The 21,381-nt window shown below is 39.6% G+C and overlaps 1 protein-coding gene across 6 annotated transcripts in view; it reads right to left on the reverse strand.

Moving 5' to 3' along the window:
* Positions 1-21,381, reverse strand: part of ARHGEF28 (Rho guanine nucleotide exchange factor 28) — a 259,482-nt gene that overhangs the window by 60,510 nt on the left and 177,591 nt on the right. For 4 of the 6 annotated variants that reach the window (XM_079796132.1, XM_079796130.1, XM_079796135.1 and 1 more), the window contains 9 exons: positions 20,070-20,147; positions 19,428-19,470; positions 14,129-14,252; positions 13,654-13,786; positions 7,722-7,777; positions 6,610-6,658; positions 4,512-4,656; positions 4,314-4,435; positions 2,945-3,085 (listed from right to left, as the gene is read on the reverse strand). In XM_079796132.1, the coding sequence (XP_079652258.1) occupies positions 2,945-3,085; positions 4,314-4,435; positions 4,512-4,656; positions 6,610-6,658; positions 7,722-7,777; positions 13,654-13,786; positions 14,129-14,252; positions 19,428-19,470; positions 20,070-20,147 (891 nt within the window). The remainder of the gene's footprint in view (positions 1-2,944; positions 3,086-4,313; positions 4,436-4,511; positions 4,657-6,609; positions 6,659-7,721; positions 7,778-13,653; positions 13,787-14,128; positions 14,253-19,427; positions 19,471-20,069; positions 20,148-21,381) is intronic. The other 2 variants (XM_079796131.1, XM_079796134.1) reach the window with 1 other exon arrangement.

The raw sequence follows: 21,381 nt of genomic DNA on the forward strand, positions 1-21,381 counted from the left end.
AATTTCTCTAGGGGAAAACAATGTATCATGATCAAGGAACATCATCAAGGAAGTAAAAAGACAACCCATAAAATGGGAGAAAATATTTACAAATCATATACCTGGTAAGGGACTTGTGTCCAGAATATATAAATAACTCTCACAATAACAACAATAAACTCACTTCAAACATAGGCAAAATATTTAAACAGATATTTCTTCAAAGATATACAAGTGGCCAATAATTATATCATTACTAGTTGCTATCAAGGAAATGCAAATCAAAACCAAAGTGAGACACAACTACACACATACTAGGATAATTGTAATAAAAAAGATGGACAATAAAAAAGTGTTGGTGAGGTGAGGATGTGGAAAAGTCAGAAACCTCATACTTTGTCAATGGGAATGTAAAATGGTGCAGCTGCTTGGGAAAACAGCCTGGCAGTTCCTTAAAAGGTTAAACATAAAGTTATCATATGACCCCAAAAGTGGAAACAACCCAAAATATCTATCAACTGATAATTAGATGAACAGAATGTGGTATATTTATACAATGGAATATTATTCAGGCATAAAAAGGAATGGAGACTGATACTGCAATATGAATGAATCTTGAAAACATAATGCTAAGTGAAAGCAGTCACAAAAGATCATATACTGTACAATTCCATTTATGTGAAATGTCCAGGACACGCAAATCCCTAGACACACAAAGTAGAGTAGTGGTTGCCAGGGGCTAAGTGGGAGGGGAAAATGGAGAATGACTGCTAATGGGTACTGGCTTTCCTTCTGGAGCCGTGAAAATCCCATGGAATTAGATAGCAGTTGATGGCTGCATACTAAAAACCATTAGGTTCACTGTAAAGGGGTAAACTTTATGGTATGTAAATTAAATCTCAACTTTAAGAATGCAACATGAGAGAAAATAATAATTCACAATTTGTAGAAGACCAGAAGTCCTAGATTAGTTTTTCCAAACTCACATGTTTTAAGAAAGAATTTAAAATGTCAACAATAAAAATTAATTAATTAATTAATTAATTAATTAATTAAATATTAGCCATGGAGGGTAAACAAATCTAAATGTAACTTTATTATTTTATCATAAACAAAAATCTCTTTAATTGGGAACCCACTAACTTTACATTATTTCCTACCATGTTTCAGTGCTAAACACATAACCATATCATTTTATTTAATCCTCTCGTCCAGTGGTCGGCAAACTGCGGCTCGCGAGCCACATGCAGCTCTTTGGCCCCTTGAGTGTGGCTCTTCCACAAAATACCACGGCCTGGGCGAGTCTATTTTGAAGAAATGGCATTAGAAGAAGTTTAAGTTTAAAAAATTTGGCTCTCAAAAGAAATTTCAATCGTTGTACTGTTGATATTTGGCTCTGTTGACTAATGAGTTTGCTGACCACTGCTCTAGTCCATTTATCTAGCATGACCCCAAAATAGAAATGATTTCCCTCATCTTTAAAAGACAATAAAGAAGAAAAGTGAAGGAATTTTCCCAGAATCCAAGCCTTTCTGACACAAAGGCCATGCTGTGAACTACCGTACATGGTAAATTCATCCAAAATGGGTTAGGTTATTTTTGATAATACATGACATCAAGAGAAAAAATGAAGAAAAATTACAGTATAATATAAATTGCATGAGAAATACTGGCAGCATCTTCCTTTCCATAGTAACTCCCACTGATGCAGCTCTGGACAGACTTCAAGCGTGCTTGCATAGCACCTCACCTGGCCTGCATAACCACCCAGGTGAGAAGGGGTCCTCACTTGCCAATGGACTTTTTGGGCTACACTTGCACACAGGCATACCTTGTTTTGTTGTGCTTTGCTTTATTGTGCATTTATTACAGATTGAAGGCAAGATCCTCCACCAGCAAAGCAATTATGACTCACTTTATTGCGATATTTGCTTTATTGCAGTGGTCTGGCACTGAACCTGAAATATCTCCGAGGTCTGCCTGTACATGGGATCAATGAAAACTAAGAGCTAGTCTTATCTTTCAAATAGGGTGTCTTCTTAGAACTACTATTTAGCATCTACTTTGTACTTGAAAAATTTTTAAACCTCATTTTTTCCTAACTAGTGCATAACTGAACTTCCCCTGACTCAGACTGCCTCCACCTCACGTAGCATGAAATAGTAAATGTCAGCAGAGTGTAACTCCATAGGCAGGACGGCATCCCACCGTCACACACTGCCCTAATCCGGGTGCTGCCCCTCCCATTGCGATCTACGTGATTGGCAACCTCTGGTGCGTGCAGGAAAATTGCAGGGTCATATATACAATAGCCCTGTCCACCCTACATCAACATATGTGAAATTTTTCTGTGATTCTTATAATAGCAGAGGTAAATGTATATAGGCCATGCTTAAATAAACTTGAAAAGGGTGTAAGAAATAAATTCTGCTTTGTATCAAGCACACACAATGCCTCATTTAATCCTCACAACGTTTTAAACCTGAGTATCATTATTTCCATTTTACAGATGGAGACAGAGGTCCAGGTGAATTAAACAATTTATCAGAGATCAAGTAACTAGAAAATGGTAGCATGTGGCCCTAGCTGGTTTGGCTCAGTGGATAGAGCACTGGACTGAGAACTGGAAGGTCCCGGGTTCGATTCTGGTCAAGGGCACATGCTCGGGTTGCGGGCTCAATCCCCAGTAGGGTGCGTGCAGGAGGCAGCCGATCAATGATACTCTCTCATCATTGATGTTTCTATCTCTCTCCCCCTCTCCCTTTCTCTCTGAAATCAATAAAAATATATTTTAAAAAATAAATAAATATAAAAATAAAAATCACATTGAGAAAGTTGCTTTAAAAAAAGAAAGAAAGAAAAAGGTAGAATTTGAATTGAACTCAGGTCTGAATGGTTTCAAAGTCGAGGTTTTTCCCTCTATATGACATTGCTTCCTCCCAAGGAGCATATCTGAAAAGCTTACCAAAAATGACATCCTGTCTTTTGATGACATCCTTCTCCTGCCTACTACAAAACGAGGGGTCCACCACCAGACTCCAAGATTCTGCTTCAAACTCCTGCGCATCACTGCTGAGGTCGCTCCACAGAGAAGAGTCCACGACATCTAATGTGGTTTTGGAAAAGTCAGAAGTGGAACACAAACAGACCTTCACAAGTCCCCATGTTTATGGATTCATCACACCAAACAAACGTGCTATAAACAGAGAAACAACTAAGCCAAAATACTGTTGATAAGAGTTGAAACATCTGAAAACCAAGACTGCGCTCATGAAAGCAAAGAAGAATCAGATATTAACACAATGGTTGTGTTTATACTAAAAAAAAAAAAAAAGACATTTGATGATTCTTCTGTTTGTTTGTTTTGGCTCGTTCTGTTTCAGTTTTACTTTTGGGAACCTTCAGAGTCCACGTGTGCTTGAACACAGAATCTTTTGCCCTGGGCTGTTTTGCACTATTTACTCAAATTTGAATTTTGTACTTGTCCACTTTATTTTCTCTTTACTTGGCTTGCTGTCCTTAATATAAACATGACACATGGTGTCAGGACTCAAGCCACGTGAGCACAAGAGTTTTCTGACAGAGTTTGACAACACACACACACCACCCTTCAGGAAAACGAAGAGCTGTTTGTCCAAATAGCACTCATAGAAATGATTCCAGCTCAGAGCAATAAACATTACATGGCAATGAATTTAAAGTCTTAAGTTTAAAATAAAAGAAACAGATTCCTGGGGCAGAGTCTACTCCTTTCTCTTGTCACTACTCTCCTTTCATTCGGTTTTCTTTCACTTATTGATACAACTTGGATATGATAAGTAATTTCCCACATTAAGTCATATCCTACAAAATATGCTCTTTAAAAAAATGTTTTTATTCCCCTAGAAGTGGAAGGCAACAGATGACAATAAATATCCCAGAGTTCCAAGCAAGTTCTTTCTTAACTGAAATATATCTTTTTAATGTATAATCCTATTTCAATTCCATTAATAGCTATAAAACTTTTTAAAAGAATAACAAACATACAAGGTATGCCATTCTCATCATTATATTTATGACATATGTCCACTAAAAAATACATCATATTTCCTTGGTCACTCTATGGAAATCTTTGGGTCTAAATTTTCTTTTTTCCTTTCTTTATTTTTTTCTTTCTCTCTCTCTTTCTTTCTTACTTTCTTCTTCTTTTTTTAGAAAAACCTATACCAAAGAGACAACATGAAACAGAATTAAAAAGAACAAAGAATATTTTTTCAATCTCATATCCTTCAGAAAATATTCCTTTTGGCAAATGCTCACAGAAACACCAGTACATGCAAACATGTTTTTCTCACCTTCCATTAAGAAAGAATCCGTGGAGGGGGATGAGCCCATGGACTGTAAGAGCTCATCGGAATGAGACCTGCTTCTCCAGGCGTTCGCGTCACTCTCAGACTCCAAGGATGTCCCTGGCCTCCTGCAGTGGAGGGAGGGAGAAGAGTTAGCCCAGCAGCGGCTCTGAGGTGAGAAGATGTAAAACCACACTGACTTACCTGTCCAAGGTGGTGCCGGGAACACTTCTGGACAATGGATGGGCCAGCCCTGGGGTGTCCTTCCTCCCAGCCGGCAATCCGATGGGCATGGAGGAAGAAGGGTGCAAGGAGAGACCAGCCAGGGGGACGTCTCTAAATGAAGAATCTGGAAATCAGAATGGATGCTTCATGTGTTTTCATAGAGGGCAGTAATTACAGGAAGTACAGGTAGTCGCTTAAAAGCCAGAAAGCGAAACACTCAGTGGCCACTTCTAGCGTTTCGCATGCTCAGCCTTGAAACCAGTTCCCTCCACATCCCAACACCTGCTTCGAATGTCCCTTCCATGTCACGCCCTCCTGACAGCAGGGCTGCAGGCCTGCTCCAGCATAGCTACTTGGAGACTGTGGGCGGCTGGGATTACACAAACAAACAGGGAAATGGGACAGGGAAACACTGGGGCAGCTTTCTCATAAACCACTGCTTGTACTCCCCAGAGCCAGCTTTGAAGAGGCGCAACGTGTCATTAGCACCATGACTAGAATGCATAGTGTGTGTATAGGCAAGCACACGCGCACACAGAGCCTGTCAATGGATTGGAATGATGCTGGGGAGTCTGTGTCTTTATGGTCTATGAATTTCAGGCAAATAAAAGCCACGCTGAGCCCATGGACTGTAAAAGCTCATCGGAATGAGACCTGCTTCTCCAGGTCTCACATACTGAAAACTAAATGGTGCTTCAATGCCTTTCTAGTCATTTCTAAAATGCTGTGGCCATAGGTGCATTTACATTTGGTGGATACTGTCTGTAACTCCCAGAAAATATTTCAGTCCTATAATAGTATAGCTGTCGCAGGCACCTTCTCAAGCAAAAGGGAGATATTGCAAGGAATTTGACACATGCATGATTTAATGTTATTCTTGTGACTCCCAAGTAAAGAGAGGGAATAGATGGTATTTTATTCGTTTTAAGATGCTTTTTATTTTCACGCTTAACCTTATGAAAATGAGAAGTACCTTAAGCTCAGGTCAAAGGGACTCCTGGTGTCAGAACAGCCAGTTATTTATGTCACAGTTGTACTGACTGCATTAGCTCAACCTTGTGTAACATCACTCCCAATCGCATGTCACCATGAAGATGCATACCTCCTTATCCCCTAATTCAAGTGGTTTTAAAAACACGGGTCACACTTTGTTACAGCCTTGAAATGAAAAGGGACCACAAACTTAAAATGCGGGTCACATGGCAAACAACACCATGTGAGGCAGAAGAAATTGCTAATCTCTCACAACAAATCAAAGGATTTCAAACATGAAATGATGATGGTATGGCTGGTTCTTGCATGCAATGTAAGGAACTGTCAAAGGCTGCAGTTATGTTCAGGAGAAATTGTTTAAATTTCATATATAACTCAAGAAAAAAATAGAACCACCAAATCTAACCACATGCAAACAAAACTTGGATAGACCTTGACATTTCACAGCCATCCTAGAGGAGCTAAGGAGATTCCAGCCTCAAGCACAACTATGAAAAACACCAGGTTGTTATGGTAATAAACAAAGAATGATAAGAATCTATAAATTCCAAACTTGAAGATTCCCCCCCAACACAACTTTGTGATTCTTAAGAAGTGTGTAGTGTGTACTTGTGTAGATAAATATGTGCTACTGCTAGGAAAACATGAAATTATGTGCATTTAATGTGGTGTTTCTTTTTCCCCTGAAAGGTTATTAAATCAGTAGTGCATGTTATGCCAGATCGCATCTTAGAATTGAGGCAAAATCATAATACCTCCTCCATACAGTCCTCCATAATATAAAAGATCATGACCTCCATGCTACACACCTGAAACTAATACAGAATAACATCGAATGTAAACTGTAATTGAAAATTTTTTTTAAATCATACAGTAATGTAGTACAAAGGCTTTTAGGTTGCCATAGAAGTTTACACCATTCTTGATCTCTTTGTATACTAGTAACTAAAAATTATGCCAAGCATTTGTTCTGAAAGAAGAAATGATTGGGCAAATGAGAAAACAAAAGTTGGGGGTATTTTACATTGGAAAAATGTGTGGAATGTATGAAATTGGAAAAGTTCTAGTTTTCCACATCACTTACTTCCAAGGATGGTCTGTGGTTTGTTCTTGTTATATTTCTCTTGGAATTTCTGGTAAAGAACATCAGAAACACATAAAATAAGATCAAAGCACCAACGAACTACAAGAATGTCCACACAGTTAGTACACAAGATAGGATTCTTATCACATCATTTTCATTATTTCAAAGAGGAATTCAAAGCAAAAGACATTAAAGGCAACAAAGAAAAATGTTATGATAATGAGATGCTAAGTTATAATGAGTGTGTGCTTCATGAACGTGAGTCTCATGAATATCCCAGCTTTATTAAAAGCCTAGAGGAACCAGAAGCCGCTAGCTCGTGTGTCCAGATTCGGGCTGAAAGGGGAGTTCCTATCAGCTATGCCTTTCCCCCACTTGTTTCTTTCTATCCTGGCTATTCCTCCTGCCTACAGGACACAAGTCTGAGCAACGGAACGTCGCCCCCAACTCTGTGGCCTGACACAGCGTGTGATGCAGTTAACATGGAGGTTGTGACTCCAAGTTTCCCTCTGAAAGATCCTCGTGCTCTCTTACATGCATTCCTGACATGTCTTCAAAGTGGAAAGAAGGGAATAGGATGATAGGTGCCCATCTACTCAAGCCTACCCCCAAACACAGAACACATTCTTCTAGTCCCGCGAGCCTCAGCATAGTCTCAGGACCAGCAGCATCTCTGGGGAACTTGTTAGAAATGCAAATTCTCAGGCCCAACCCAGACCTACTGGGTCAGAAATTCTGGAAGGGGCGCCCAGAAATCTGTGTTTTAACAAGTCCTACAGGTGACTCTGATGGTGTTAGATGTCTGAGAATTACTGCTCTAGGCTTCATTTACATATAATCAGGGTTCACACTGGTAAGCCAAGCAGGTTCCAGCAGAAAGGCAGACCCACCCTCACTGCCTAATTCTGGTGGCCAGACCGCGCTTTCCCTCTCGCTCTGGGAGCACGCAGTGAAGGGACTAGCCCTACACTTGGAGCGGGTGTGATTTTATCATTGCAGTGATCATTCTAGAAATAAATCTAGATGATAACAGAAGAGTCACAACCTAAACAGATCATATGAAGCAACCGAGCCAGATAGAAACATGCACATGCACAGATGACAGCGGTTACCTTGGGACATGGAGGTGCAGCATCTTTACAACCTTTGTGTACATTTGCAGTACAGTCTGTAACAAAGGGAGGAGATAGAAAAGTGTCTGTCTTATTTAAGTTAATCAGAAATGAACAGGACTACATCGTGGTTTTACTGGTCATTATAAAATAGCACATTCACATTAAAAATATTTAGGAAACATAAGGAAAAAAATACTAAATGATGTGGGGCCCCACCACTCAAGCACAAGCACACTGTTAATTGTTTGATTTCCCTGGAGATACTGCTCTCCTTTTGCAGAGGGACTCATCCATTATGACACCAGGAGTTTCGCACGACATACACTTCTGTGTCTGCCTGAGAACTCGTTTGCTATTATCGGCCTGTATTGTAAGCAATTTCTGACATCTGGCAGGTAGCAACTGCCCACTCCCACACCAGGTAGAATGCCTATAGAAATGGAAAGAAAGACAAACTCACAACACCACTGAGAAAAAAATATATCATCAGCTCCGACAGGAATGCTTAATAACTAGAGGTAGCCAAACTAAAAGAGAAAAGTTAGTGGCCTGCCTGTGTTTTTCTCCAAGAACAACGTGGCCTCATCTCCTGAAAGATGTAAGGGAACACCTTGGCTGCCCCTTTCTGCTCACTGGCTCAGAGACCCAAGTTGTCCTCACAGAAAACTGCCCCTGCGTGGGGACTGCTCCTGCCAGGCTGCTGTCTCCCTGCCCTCCCTCCCCTCCCACGCGCCAGGGCCACCCTGTCCCACCCACCCCCATGCCCTGTGTAGATGCAGGAACCTGTGGCTTATCAGAAGCTTCCTGAGAAAGAATTCTCCCACCCATTTAGGTCCATCAAAGCCGCACTGTGGAGGAGGTTGAACCCAACCACCCTGTGGTTGTTCAACCTGTGGGTTCACAGAGGCATTTCAGCCAACACCTCAGGGGCCAGTAAGCAGGGCCCAGGCTGACCTGCAAGCTGGTCCTACTGGCAAACATGGAAACCAGAGGCTCTCTCTTTATTCCAGAATAAGCAAATAAAAAAACGTTAAAGAAAAAAAGAAGCTGTGAGCTACCCTAGCACAAAATTATATTGAAAACAAACAGGCAGAGTGAGCCACAGAGTATTATTAAATCCAGAAAGAGAAATTTTTAGATATTTTGAATGTATTCTCCCAAGAGACATGAAATAGGACCAAAAAACGGCCACGAAGGAGGAAGATGTGAGGGTCGCCGGCAGCAGGAGAGGAAGACGAGCTCTGTGAGATGAAACAGGACTGCAAGGAGGGAGAAGGTCGAGAGCAGAACGTGAACCGGGTGTGAAGAATCAATGCGACTGAAGCATCAAAGCAGCACTTTGAAATTAAACTTGAAAGATTTCCTCCCGAATGTGGAGAAAAAGGAGGTTATAATTATAAAATAGAAGGTGTCATACAAAAAAAGACAGATAACAGAGATCACACTTCTCCAAGGAAAAAATCTGAAAAACTAGATCAGAAGCAATCGTCAAAGCGACAACTGACAAAAACTTCTTTTAAAGCTAACAACCCACGCCCCCCACCCCCCAAAAAAAGACAGATCAAAAGCTCTCACTGTTTCCTAGAAAAAATAATTAAATGACACCTATTCTATAGAAACATTCTGACGAGATCTGTATGATTAAAAATTGAAAAGTCCACAAGTAGACAAAGCAGGTCACCCACAACGGAATAAGGTCAAGCAGGCCCCAGACTTTTCTGCTACAATTTTAAATGCTCAGATAGAATGGACCAGTGTTGACAGAGTATTGAGGTGGAAACATTTGGCCTAAGAACTTGGCCAGATAAATGGCTTTTTGTGTGTGTGAAAGAAGCAAAGATACACCCTTAGATGTACAAGATTTCAGAAAACAGACCACTCCAATAACCTTCTTAAGAAAGGTATTAAGAGCAGAATCAAAACTAAGAGTTCAGAAATAAATCCGATTTTATTTTTTAAGGAGCAAAGTGAGCAGTGGAACTGGCTAAACAAAGAACCACAGCTAAAAAATTGTTGTAAGTAGAGACAGAGAGCTGAACACAAATAGCAAATTAGTCTTGAAATAGAAAACTATTTCTGAAAGATTATGCCCATAATATGAAAACAATAATTTAATGATGAATTAGTATACTAACAGAGGCTAGGGGTAAAAAATGGTAAATAGAAGGGAAATAAAAGAGTATGTAGTTATAAGCCTTTCATAGCCCTAAAGTTAGTATTAATAGATAATAAAAGAGCATATCTGCTTGCCAAATCTATGAAAAAGATAAAAGCAAATAGCTAAACCAGACATCAAGGAAAACAGCATAGAACTATAAAGGATAGTTGATAGCTGTAAATGTTCTAAAACACGGCCTCTCCATTACATTACAGAGCACCTATGCCCAAAATAAAGATGCACACCCCAAATCAAGACCACAGAGTTAGGTAAGGGAAATACAAAGGAAAGGAAAGCAAGAGTAATATTAATTTTAAACAAAGTAAAATTTGATGCAAAAGGCATTTAATGGCATTAGAAATTAATTTTATGTTGATGAAAGTGAAATCTGCAATGAGGGTAACTTCAAAATATAAGCAGTGCAATCTACTTATAAACAAGGAAAATCTCATAAAAATACAATTTTCATGAAAAACTAACAACTCAGGCTTTAACCCAAAAAAATTATGGACACCGGGATTTTTTTAAATATATTTTTTATTGATTTTAGAGAAGAAGGGAGAGGGAGAGAGAGATAGAAACATCAATGATGAGAGAGAATCATTGATCGGCTGCCTTCTGCACATCCCCTACTGGGGATGGAGCCTACAACTCAGGCATGTGCCCTTGACCAGAATCAAACCTTGGGACCCTTTAGTCCACAGGCTGACGCTCTATCCACTGAGCCAAACCAGCTAGGGCCACCAGGATTTTCAATATTTTGTTTCACATCATATTTTTAAGATTAGAAATACTAACTTTCACAATTAAAAACAAAACTACACCAATGAAATAGGATTATTTATCAAAAACAGCAGAGATTGGACATGTCATATTCTCTTATCCAATGTAAAAAACACTTAATATTACTATGAAGTTTAAAACTCTAACACTCCTCTATCCCCACAACTGTAAATCTTAAAACTTCTTCTAAAAAACTGTGGGTTAAAGAGGAAGTCAAATGTATATTCATACTGATTCTAGAATTTAATCTAAGGCAATAATCAAAGATGTGTACAGTTATATGGGCAAACGAATTCTCAGTGCAACATTACGCTGGGAAAAACTTAAACGTACACTAAGTAAGGAATAACTTAGCACATGTGATAGCATCCTCAAATAAAACATGAGCATAACAAGCTGACTCTTTTTATTAGAAGAGACTCCATCAAAATATTAAGTAGCAATGTTCTCTAGGTGGTAAATCTTGGATAACTCCAAGCTTTTCCTTAAACCTTATATCTTCTATGAATTTTATTACATTAAAATGACTACTTTAAAAGCTGAACATATCCTATGTACTTTCAGCAATTTCCATCTTCCACTAAGACTTCCATGGCAACTCAGTATGAACCAACATATTCTATACTACAAAAGTTTACTTTTCAGCAAGTCCTGGCTCCCTAAGCTGCATTAATTACATCCGAGTATCTAACTACATATTATTAATTATATATTAACGACATATAGTATTTTAGAACAAATGATTGAGTGTCTAAGGGCCCAGCTTAGTGATGGCTGCTGTAGGGGAAACAAAAGAATTGTGTTTAAATAACTTAAAGTCCATTTTAGTAGTTAAAATCAAAAGAGGTTGTACATAACCCAGTATTAAACAGAATAAATAGGTCATAAACGTGATGTGTAAGAATTTAGGCCACAGCAGACAGGGAAGATCTCCCAAAACGAGGTGAGAAATGTGGACTGGCATAGAGAAGGGGAAACTATGAGAAGGGAGATTACAATCATAAGTGAAGGAACAGAGGCAGGAAACCCCACAGGAAGGGAGAAGAGGACAGCAGGCCCGGCTCCGCCCCTGGCTGTAAGGCTGAAAGGGGAACTAACCTGGGACTGGCCAGCAGGAGGCAGAGCAGGAATCACAGGCAGCAGAGAGCTTGGGCTAAGTCCAGGAAACAAACATGGGAGAAGCCCTTTTGTGCACGTGGGCTGATGAAAGGGCGTTTTACAAAGACAGATGTGGTAAGTGTATTCAGAATGAATTGGAAGTGAAAATGCCTGGAGAGGGAAACTAGTGCAATTTGCTCTCAGCAGTCCCAAAGAAGGTGATGAGAATGTACCTGAGTGGTCCCAGGGAGACAGGAAAGGAAAGAGTGATGGGGTGTGTGGGGACTGGAGTGAAGGGGGAGACAAAAGGGAAGAGGAGTCAAGGTGCCCAAGGTCTGAGCTTGTCCTATTAGCGCAGCAAGAAGGACGACCTTTCACATGAAACCTCTGGGTGGTGATGCCCAGCCTGACTGGGACAGTCTTGGTTTATTATCCCTGTAGTTCTTCCATACTCTCAAAAGTGGCCACAAATTACCTGATTGCTCAGCCTCTCTAGGCAGCTGGAAATATGGAAGTAGAAAGTGAGGGATAAAGACATTAATCTGGGAAGATTAGGCCTAAGTATAGTATTTTTAGAACAAATGATTGCATGACTATTAACAAAGAAACAATAAAGGGGGAGTGAACAAATGCGTAAGAACTGAGTTTGCAGGGCCTCAGGAAAAAGGAGATGACGCCCGTGGTAAACAGGAGAGAAGTGTGTCATGGAAAAGAGAATGTTTACCTAAATGGAGGGACAATGGACAGGAGCACAGACTCTCAGACCTGACTAGAAAGCGATGCCAAGTTTCCGTCAAAAGCAGGACTTCCGTTCAATACTACAGACAGAGGCCAATATGCAGGTGGCTAAGGAAGAAGTGCCAGGGACAGACATCAGAGCGGGGAGTGCCGATCACCCCCTTGAGGAGTTTACCTTCAAATGAGGGGAGAGAAAGATGGTGATGTGGCTGGTGGATCCCCATCATGGGGATCAGCCTTGCGAACAGGGTGGACTGACACCCTAGGAAATGGGTGCCATCGCACCTGTTTATAACCTACTGCTGACAGGCAGGCAAGTCAGAAACAATCCGCAGCAATACTTACAGCAAATTTCTAAAAAATTAGCAACTTGAGTCACATCTGAACTGCTTGATGCTATTTCAGATCCCATAAAAGAAAGAAATCAAGTATTTGCCAAGGAAAGCAAAGCTCAAGCACGTGTAGAGCTGGTGTCATCAAATACTGTCAACTGTGAGGAGAAAAGGCAAGCTGCCTTTAATGCCGTGTGTGGATCTTATTTTCCTGAGATGTACAACTATCAATACAGTTCGATTCTTAATTGAATCATTTTCTAGGAATTTAAAGAGAAACTTACATGGAAACGTTCCCCTGCTCTTCTCTTTCCTTTATGCTCCCATCCCATCCCCAATGCGACCCCCTAACTCTGGCCACCAACAAATATTATAAAATGTATTTCACCTGCCTGGGCCTGAATTCTTTGGCTCTGAATAATTATTTCACTCCACAAATATTCACTAAGCCGCTATTCACAAGGCATTGGCTCTGGGCACTGTGGGTGCCATTAACGAAGAGGGTCAGCTGGAAGGTGGGCACACGGGAGAGGCAGAACAGAGCTCCGTTTTGGACATGTAACATTTGAGAAGTTTCTAGACACCCAAGTGGAGACATTTAAGTTGGCAGTGAGATATGTAGTCTGGGTTCTGGGAGGTTGTGGATAAAAAGTACTGACTCAAACCATCGTGGGTCATTCTTGGTAAGTTGTTAAATCGTATGTGCAGCACTAAGACAAATGTCCATGTGAATATGCTTAGCAATGACCCTGGCCTCGGGGATCTTACTGTCTGGGGATGCAAAGCACAAAGACCCCGCGTACAAGGCCCGAGAACTTACTAGAACACTGAAACGATTCTTTCCCCAGGAGCGTTTTATCACAAACCAAACACTGTAGAACTCCAGAGAAAGTTCCAGGGACAAATTGATGTCGACTCAGCTTCTCTTTGTCTTTGGCATCCTTGCTTTTTGTCTTCAGACAGAGCAGCAGCAGCAGCAGCAAAATGGGGGGAAATGAGAAAAGAGAAATGCTGAGAGCCAACATCTTAGAGAAGTCATACAAAGTCCCTACATTTCTATCAGACTATAAGGACTGGAATCAACGGGTACAATGATGCCAACGTGTACTGTTACCCAGATGTAGTTGTCTTAGCATTTCTGATGAGTTAGGCAATACTCCATATAAAATATACAGGTTTTCAAATATGTGTAAAATCTGAGGTAAATGATTTTAAAGGGGGAGGGGAAACTATACTAACTGCTGAGAAACTGAGCCATCTATGTTTATGCATGATAGGCACCAAACCTTAGCTACCTTAGATTTATTCCGAGGGCTAGTCATCCGATTCATGATGAAGCTGAAAGTTCGGCTCACTTTGTACTTTTCAGAATCCGATTTGGCAGGTATGATGTATTTATCCCATTCTTCTTCCGGAATTCTACAAAAAATAATCTGTATTCATTCATGGCTTATAAAATTTAAAGAGGGAGCAAAATACAGTACATGCTTTTACACATATATATTTATACATGTTTTATACATATATTTACATATATAGATTTATTCAGTTTTAATTGTTATTCTAAAGGTAAAGATAGAAACTATTAAAATATATCTTATAGATGGGTAGGTAGATAGATAAAGCAACTAGCTCACAGACTAACAACTAACAATTACAGAATATAAGTGGTAGAGGTAGGTATTCAGTATATAATTCTTTCAATTTTTCTGTATACTTTACATTTTTTCATAACAAAATACTGGAGAAATAAAGGATAACTCAGACTTGTAATTTTACTCTGAAAATATTCATCTCTCTGTTTATTATACTAATAGACTTTTCCTCTGGCACAGAGAAGCCAAAAAACCAACAATAAAAACTGTATTTTCTGTATTTTTGGAACACAGAGATAATACTCAGCAGACAGATATTTCCTTTGTCAATACCGCCTGAGAAACAGGCTGTCTGCCTCCTGGTTCCATCTCTCCTACTCGGTCAGACTATTTGCAACCTGAAACTCTCTAGGTTACAAAGGAGAGAAAACTGTGGGTACTCCCCCAAATAAGAGGCAAACTAGAGGCAATTGTACCCAATCCATGAACACACTGAACATCATTTATTTACCTCTAATCCATATAATCATTCTTTATGAAAAAAATAAATCCCAGCTATGAAAAATGATATTTCCCCTGGAACTTTCTCTGATAGTCTTATATTTCTAATAGTATAACAGAGAAAGAGAGAATATGTTAAATATCAACCTAAGTATGTATCATGTCAAACCAGATAACACTTCTGTAGACTGAGTATTTCCAAAATAAAGATTTCATAACCAAAGTCTTTCCTACCGCCCCCCAACCCCCGCCAAAAAAGCACACACAACCTTCTCATTTGTGAAGATTAGTGGCTAACACATTCAACTCTGGGAAATACTTTCAAAAGCAATCTTACTATTGATATGCACCAAAATATGCATGATTACTTTCGTGAAAAATAAATTAAATGACAACTTTCTAGGACTTCAGTTTTCTCATCTGATCAATGACAGGCTTAAACTAAATTATTTCTAAGGGCCCTTCTCACACTTAAATATAAAATGTACTTACCTGGTACATATTAAACAAAACTTTAAGTTATTTAACCTCTATACTAGATAATGGAGAGTTCAAACCTATAAATGTGGGGTTTTTTTAAATAAATAAATGGCTTCAGAGCTGCCTCTTGGTCATGCAGATCCAAAGGCATAGTCAGGACAGTGTCCTGCTTTTCAAATCCTGCACAGTAAGTGAAACTGGATTTGCTACTTAGAACAGTTGAAAAAGTCAGAAAGGAAAGAGGGTGAATAGAAGTGAATGTATCCTACAACTACTCAGAGTAACAAAAAGGAACTCAGACCTATTATTTCCTTTCTACTTCAGAGCCACTTCCTTAGATAACTGACTGATTAATATAACCTGTAAAATTTCATACCTCTTATGTCTTAAGCATCCTAATTTTCAAAACTCATGGTATAATATACAACAGGCTCACTTTGGAAGTGGGAGAAAAACACATTTGAGTCACAAAAGGTGCCACCCAATACCTAAGAGAACAGTAGTAAGCTGAGTACACTGAATCTCAGAATTAAAGAATGGTGAGGTCAATGTGGATTTTGAGATCAAGAAGTCCTCTCTCCTACCTCCCAGCAGGAACACAAGTAAACTCTCTCAAATAAAAGAAAATTATGTACCCAACTATATTCCAAATCACCATGTTACAGAAGAGAATATCAAGAACAACATGTCATTTTTGATTTAAAACGTTTACATGCACCACAATTTACCATGTATTCTACATACTTCTACAAAATTATGTAAAATTATACCACTTAACTTATAAGCTCAAAGGCTGATAAGGCCTCAGACATGTTCATGTAAACAATAATAATCTATATAACAAGTAGGTACTGTAGTGAAGAACTGAGAAGGGCAAGATCCTCAACTGATTTCACAACAGAATTTAAATAGCTTTCACTTTATAAGAATCTGAGGGGAAATAATTTAAACTCTTTCAACATCCCAGAACAAGAATGCCTAAGCTCCATTATCAATTTGATGCCCAGTGGAATCACCCACAGTAAAACTCTACAAGCCCCATTCTTCAGAGTCTCTCTTGGTATTGCCTTTTTAATCGGTAAGTAGATATTTAAAATATCTAAACATCTTAATCCTTAATTTATTATATCTATAACCATTTTTTAAATAAAAACTGGGCATCTAAATGTTAAAAAGTTCCCACTATCCAAATTGAAAGTTGACACAGTGTGACTTCTTTGAACACTCAGCTGCTCAAAATTTTTTTTAATAGAAAGTAACAGATGGAGTAAATTTAAGACAGATGGTGGCAATAAAATAAGTGAGTCATGCCATACAGCGTTTAAGAAGTTAGGATAGGTTGAGTGTCAGCTCTGCAGAAATGAGCCTGCAAGGTCTGGAGTGAGCTCCCCTTTTACCTGGCCGCATTCTTTTCCAGAAATGAAGTGATGACTATACATAAAAATGCCAGGGTAGGAGCACCCTCAAGTAAATATGTACACCATGAGCAAAGCAAACCATAGGTATGGCTAGGGCTCTTCCTGGCATATCCAACAAGATATCAGGAACAGAACAGGTGAGATAAAAGATCTACTCTACTAGATACACCAGGGCAGCGATTTTCAACCAGTGTGCCACCGAAACTTCTAAAACATGCAATGCTTGACTGTTTAGTCAGGGACATTGACCTCTTTTCCCTTGGACTACCAAGTTAAAAAAAAAATGACAACAGCCAACACAATAGCCATCCAGTGTGAATGAATCAAAATTTTCCCAGATTGGCAAAAAATATATTTTTTCATGTGCCACAGGATTTAAGTAATCAGTTTGTGTGCCATGAGTTGGAAGAGGTTGAAAATCGCTTCACTAAGGCATATGACTGAGAAAGTCAGTTGCTTTCAGGATGTGGATTAAGGGGCAATAAAGAATAGAAAGGAAAAAAAAAACAAAAACACGGAATGACAGAAAATGTGGAATCAAGAGAGAAAAGAAAACTCCCTACACATCTCATCCAAGTTAAAGCATTTTATTTGTTAATATTTAACCAATTATGACATTAGTTTTTCTAGCTTTCCATCCCTCTCCTAATAGAAAATAAATGTGTTTTATTTAAAAAATCTTGACAATCAGTCCATTACTTCTTCAATTGTGAGAAAGATGGCAGAGAGAAGACTGCTAATCAAAATGACAACCAAGATCATGAACAAATTCCAGAATTAGTAAATTGCTCAAAAGGAGTAATAATTGTAAGCAGCTCCAAACAGCACAAACCACCCAAAAAAACACCCAATAATGGTCAGTTATGCTGCTCCTGTCATCATCATCATCACGGTCATCCTGCCATCTTCATCAGCATCCTATTCTTAAAGGACATTCTTAGTCTTCCTCTGGTTTTCTCAGTTCAAAGTTTCTATTCTGGTCTCAAAATATAAAAATAAACAAAAGGAGGCTTTTCCTTATTAATACTTTTATTCCAATACTTAAATCACAATAGTCTATCTTGATCTATATATTAAAAGGTTTCAGAGTTTCAGCATTAATATCACCAAAATTAAAACCATTTTCTCTTTTTCATATATTCTCTTAATGCCAAACATTTCTGCCATTTCTGACATAACCCCAGGCTATTTCACAGTGGGACTCATGCATGGTTAGTTACTTGAGGCCAAAAGAACTCAGTCGTGCCTGCTCCCTAGTCAACTTCCCAAACTCCAGTTGACAGTTATTTGGGGGAGGAGGAGGAGAGGTGCTTAGGCACAAAGCTTTCAAATCTGCATATCAATTAGAAAACTGATGATGCTTAAAGCACTTTCAACATTATGTATTCTTTGTTTCAAACTTAACACTCCTACACACTACTCCATACAGACAGGTAACAGATGTTTAGGCACTTTCTATAACTGACCGCCCAGGATCTGTTGTCAAAGTAAATAAAGCTTCTTGTCATGGCAGGCCTACCTAGCCAAATCCTGATGCCTTTCTATTTTATTTCCTTTTTATAAAAAAAAAAAAATTAATTTCAGAGAGAGAGAGAGGAAAGGAAAGAGAAAGAAACATAGATTTGTTGTTCCACTCATTTATGCATTCATTGGTTGCTTTTTGTATATGCCCCGACCGAGGATTGAACCTGCAACCTTGGCGTATCAGGATGATGCTCTAATCAAGTAAGCTAGCAGACCACAGCCTGATGCCTTTCTAAAGCAGGTGGTCCTCACACTGCTCCCTGTGGTCCTATCCTATCTAATAATAGAGTAACATGTAAATTACCATCACTCTGCTACGCCCATGATTGGGCGGCGGGAGGCTGGGGGGGCGGGACTCGGGGTGGCCTATCCAGCCATTGAGAGGCACGGATCCGCTGCCACTGAGGGGGGCTACCCTGCTGTTGAGAGGCGCAGGAGGCGGGAGACCCGCCCCCTGCGCCTCTCAACTGCCAGATCCGTGGCCGCTGAGGGGGCCTTCCGCGGACACCCAGCTGCGCCTCTCAAGGGCAGGGTAGCCAGGTGTCCGCAGCAGCCCCCCTCAGCGGCCATTGAGAGGCGCAAGGGGCGGGACCCGCCTCCTGCGCCTCTCAACAGCAGGGTAGCCCCCCTCAGCGGCCGCGGACCATCAAAAGTGGCGGAGCTGGGTGCCTGTCTGCTCTGGCACCAGGCCTTTCAGAAGCCTCCGCCGAGCCGGAGGCTTCTGAAAGGCCTGGTGCTCCACTGGACAGGCACCCAGCTCCACCGCGAAAAGCGAAAGCGTGTAGGGGACCCTACATGTGCATGATTCAATCATGCACTGGGCCTCTAGTATGTTATAAGTGTTTGGTTTTGACAATAACCTAATAGAATACTCTGTCCCCAGTCTGGAGGCCTGCACATCTGGAGACGGAAAGGAGCAGCTAGCCACCTATACAGATCACAAAGGAAGCCAAGGATCAGGCAGGCCCATTGCATAGAAACTTCACAAACTATTAAACAAGTATCCAAGATGATGTGCACACATTTCCAAAAGTGGATCAAGCAGTGCCTCTGGAAATTTGGAACAGTTAAAATACCTTTTTTCTTCTGGCGGCTCTGGTAAACTGTAAGCTCTTTGCTCTACAAGACACAGAAAATAAAATGAAAACCAAGGCAGACAAACTAGCAGTCACATGTTAGTCTGAAATACACACATTCCACACTATTTTGTCATTATGTACACCACCAGTTATGAGAAAATACGTCACTTTATATAAGTAGGTCATTGCTCTGGTTATCTTTACCACTTTCCCTAGTTTGGGGAAGAGGCCAAAGCATGGCAACATTTAATGATTCTATGAACAAAGTTAGCATCAGCAAGGGCAGCAAATGTTTTCAGAAGTGCAGAAAACTAGTTCTTTTTTTATATATATTTCTCACCAGAGCTTCATCCCTTATTTGTAACACTAATTTCCCAACATACAGAATCAATAGATGCCTTAGCTATTTTTTAAGCAAAGCTAAAAAGAAAGTCTTGAAGGCCAGTCTAAGGAAGAGCCCATTTAAATAGATCTGCAATGCCTTTACAAAATCCTAGCAGCAGCCAGTTCAGAGATGTGCCTTGTGGCTCATGGGAAAGGGAAGACCACCTGTCCCATTGGACTTCTGGGGGGTAGAAGGACAGGCTCATGCAAGCAGCTCAGCGCCATCTGGTTTTCGGGAGGAACTGAAGTACTTACTAAAAGGATGGAGCAGAGCCACTGATTTAGACAGTGAGAGAGACTGATGGAGGGAGCAGCCACTGTGGAGCGCACCATCTACAGAGCAGGGACAAATCCTTTACCATTACAATCCAGAAGCTTGAAGAGGCAAAACTAAATTGCAAAGAAGATGGGCCAGGTATGTAAGAAGGAACACTAATAAATACGTATCCCTGAAATGTGTAAATATCGATGTTGAACCTTATTCTATCTTGTAGGTAACATAAAATCTACTTTGAAGAATTTGAAGGCTTTATTTTATTGCTATTAAATGTTCCACAAATTAATTTCTGGACAGAAATCAGTATCTTTACTGTAAATAGGCTGAGGTACAAGAGGTACCAAGAGAATAAAGCTTCTTGTCCAAAATAATCGAGCTAATAAGGTAACAGAACCAGACTCAGCCAACTGGACAAAGTCTAAAAAGATTCCATCCATCAGTGCACAATAATCTCCAAAAGCACATTTAGTTCACTCCTCAGATTCCTAAATGTAGAACACTTTGGTCCATCTTGGTAAGGTTATAATTATCATCACAATATTGACAATGTCCCTTTCTATCTAAACCTATGATGTACCAAAGGGAATTATGTATAGGGTTGGATTTTGTTTTATGTATATAAGCATTAAGTGATAAAATTGCTGCCATTGTACTCTTGGCTCAAAAAAAAGGATGCGACATAACACTAGTAGCCCTTTGGAAGTGACAAGGGAGAGAGATCACAAATAAAAATAAAAAGGGCAAAAAGACCATCCTATCTTTATATAACTGTATTATAGCTCATATATGGGAGTTTTCACTGGGGCAAAAGGAGAATCAGAGTCTATTGAAATAGAGAAAATGTTTAGGACTACTCAAAACTCATTGAGAGAAGATTTCTAACCCCACAAATATCAATTTACCCCTGATTAAGCAAACTAAACACTGAAACATTGGAATACATCTTTGAACTGGTCACGTTTTCACACCTGTGCTTTGATCACAATTAAAAGCACTCCTTCTTCCTTAAGAGTTAATTTATTCTTCATAATCCAATAGTTTTGATTTTGACTAAGATAAATGGTGTCAATCCAAACATTTGCCACCATACAGGAGTATCTGTTGGAATCTATACATTTAGTGTGTAGCTTTAATCTAAATTACCTGTTTGTAATTCTTACCTTCTGGAGAATATCAAACTTCATTCAAATAGCCTTGTTTTAAAATATACAGCCTAAAGATAAGCTTTTATTCACAGAAAAACCAAAGGATGTCAGTTTTTATTGTTTCTAATTCAATTGCCAAGAGTTA

This window comes from Cnephaeus nilssonii (genome assembly GCF_951640355.1).
Source record: "Cnephaeus nilssonii genome assembly, chromosome: 2".
NCBI lineage: Eukaryota > Metazoa > Chordata > Mammalia > Chiroptera > Vespertilionidae > Cnephaeus > Cnephaeus nilssonii.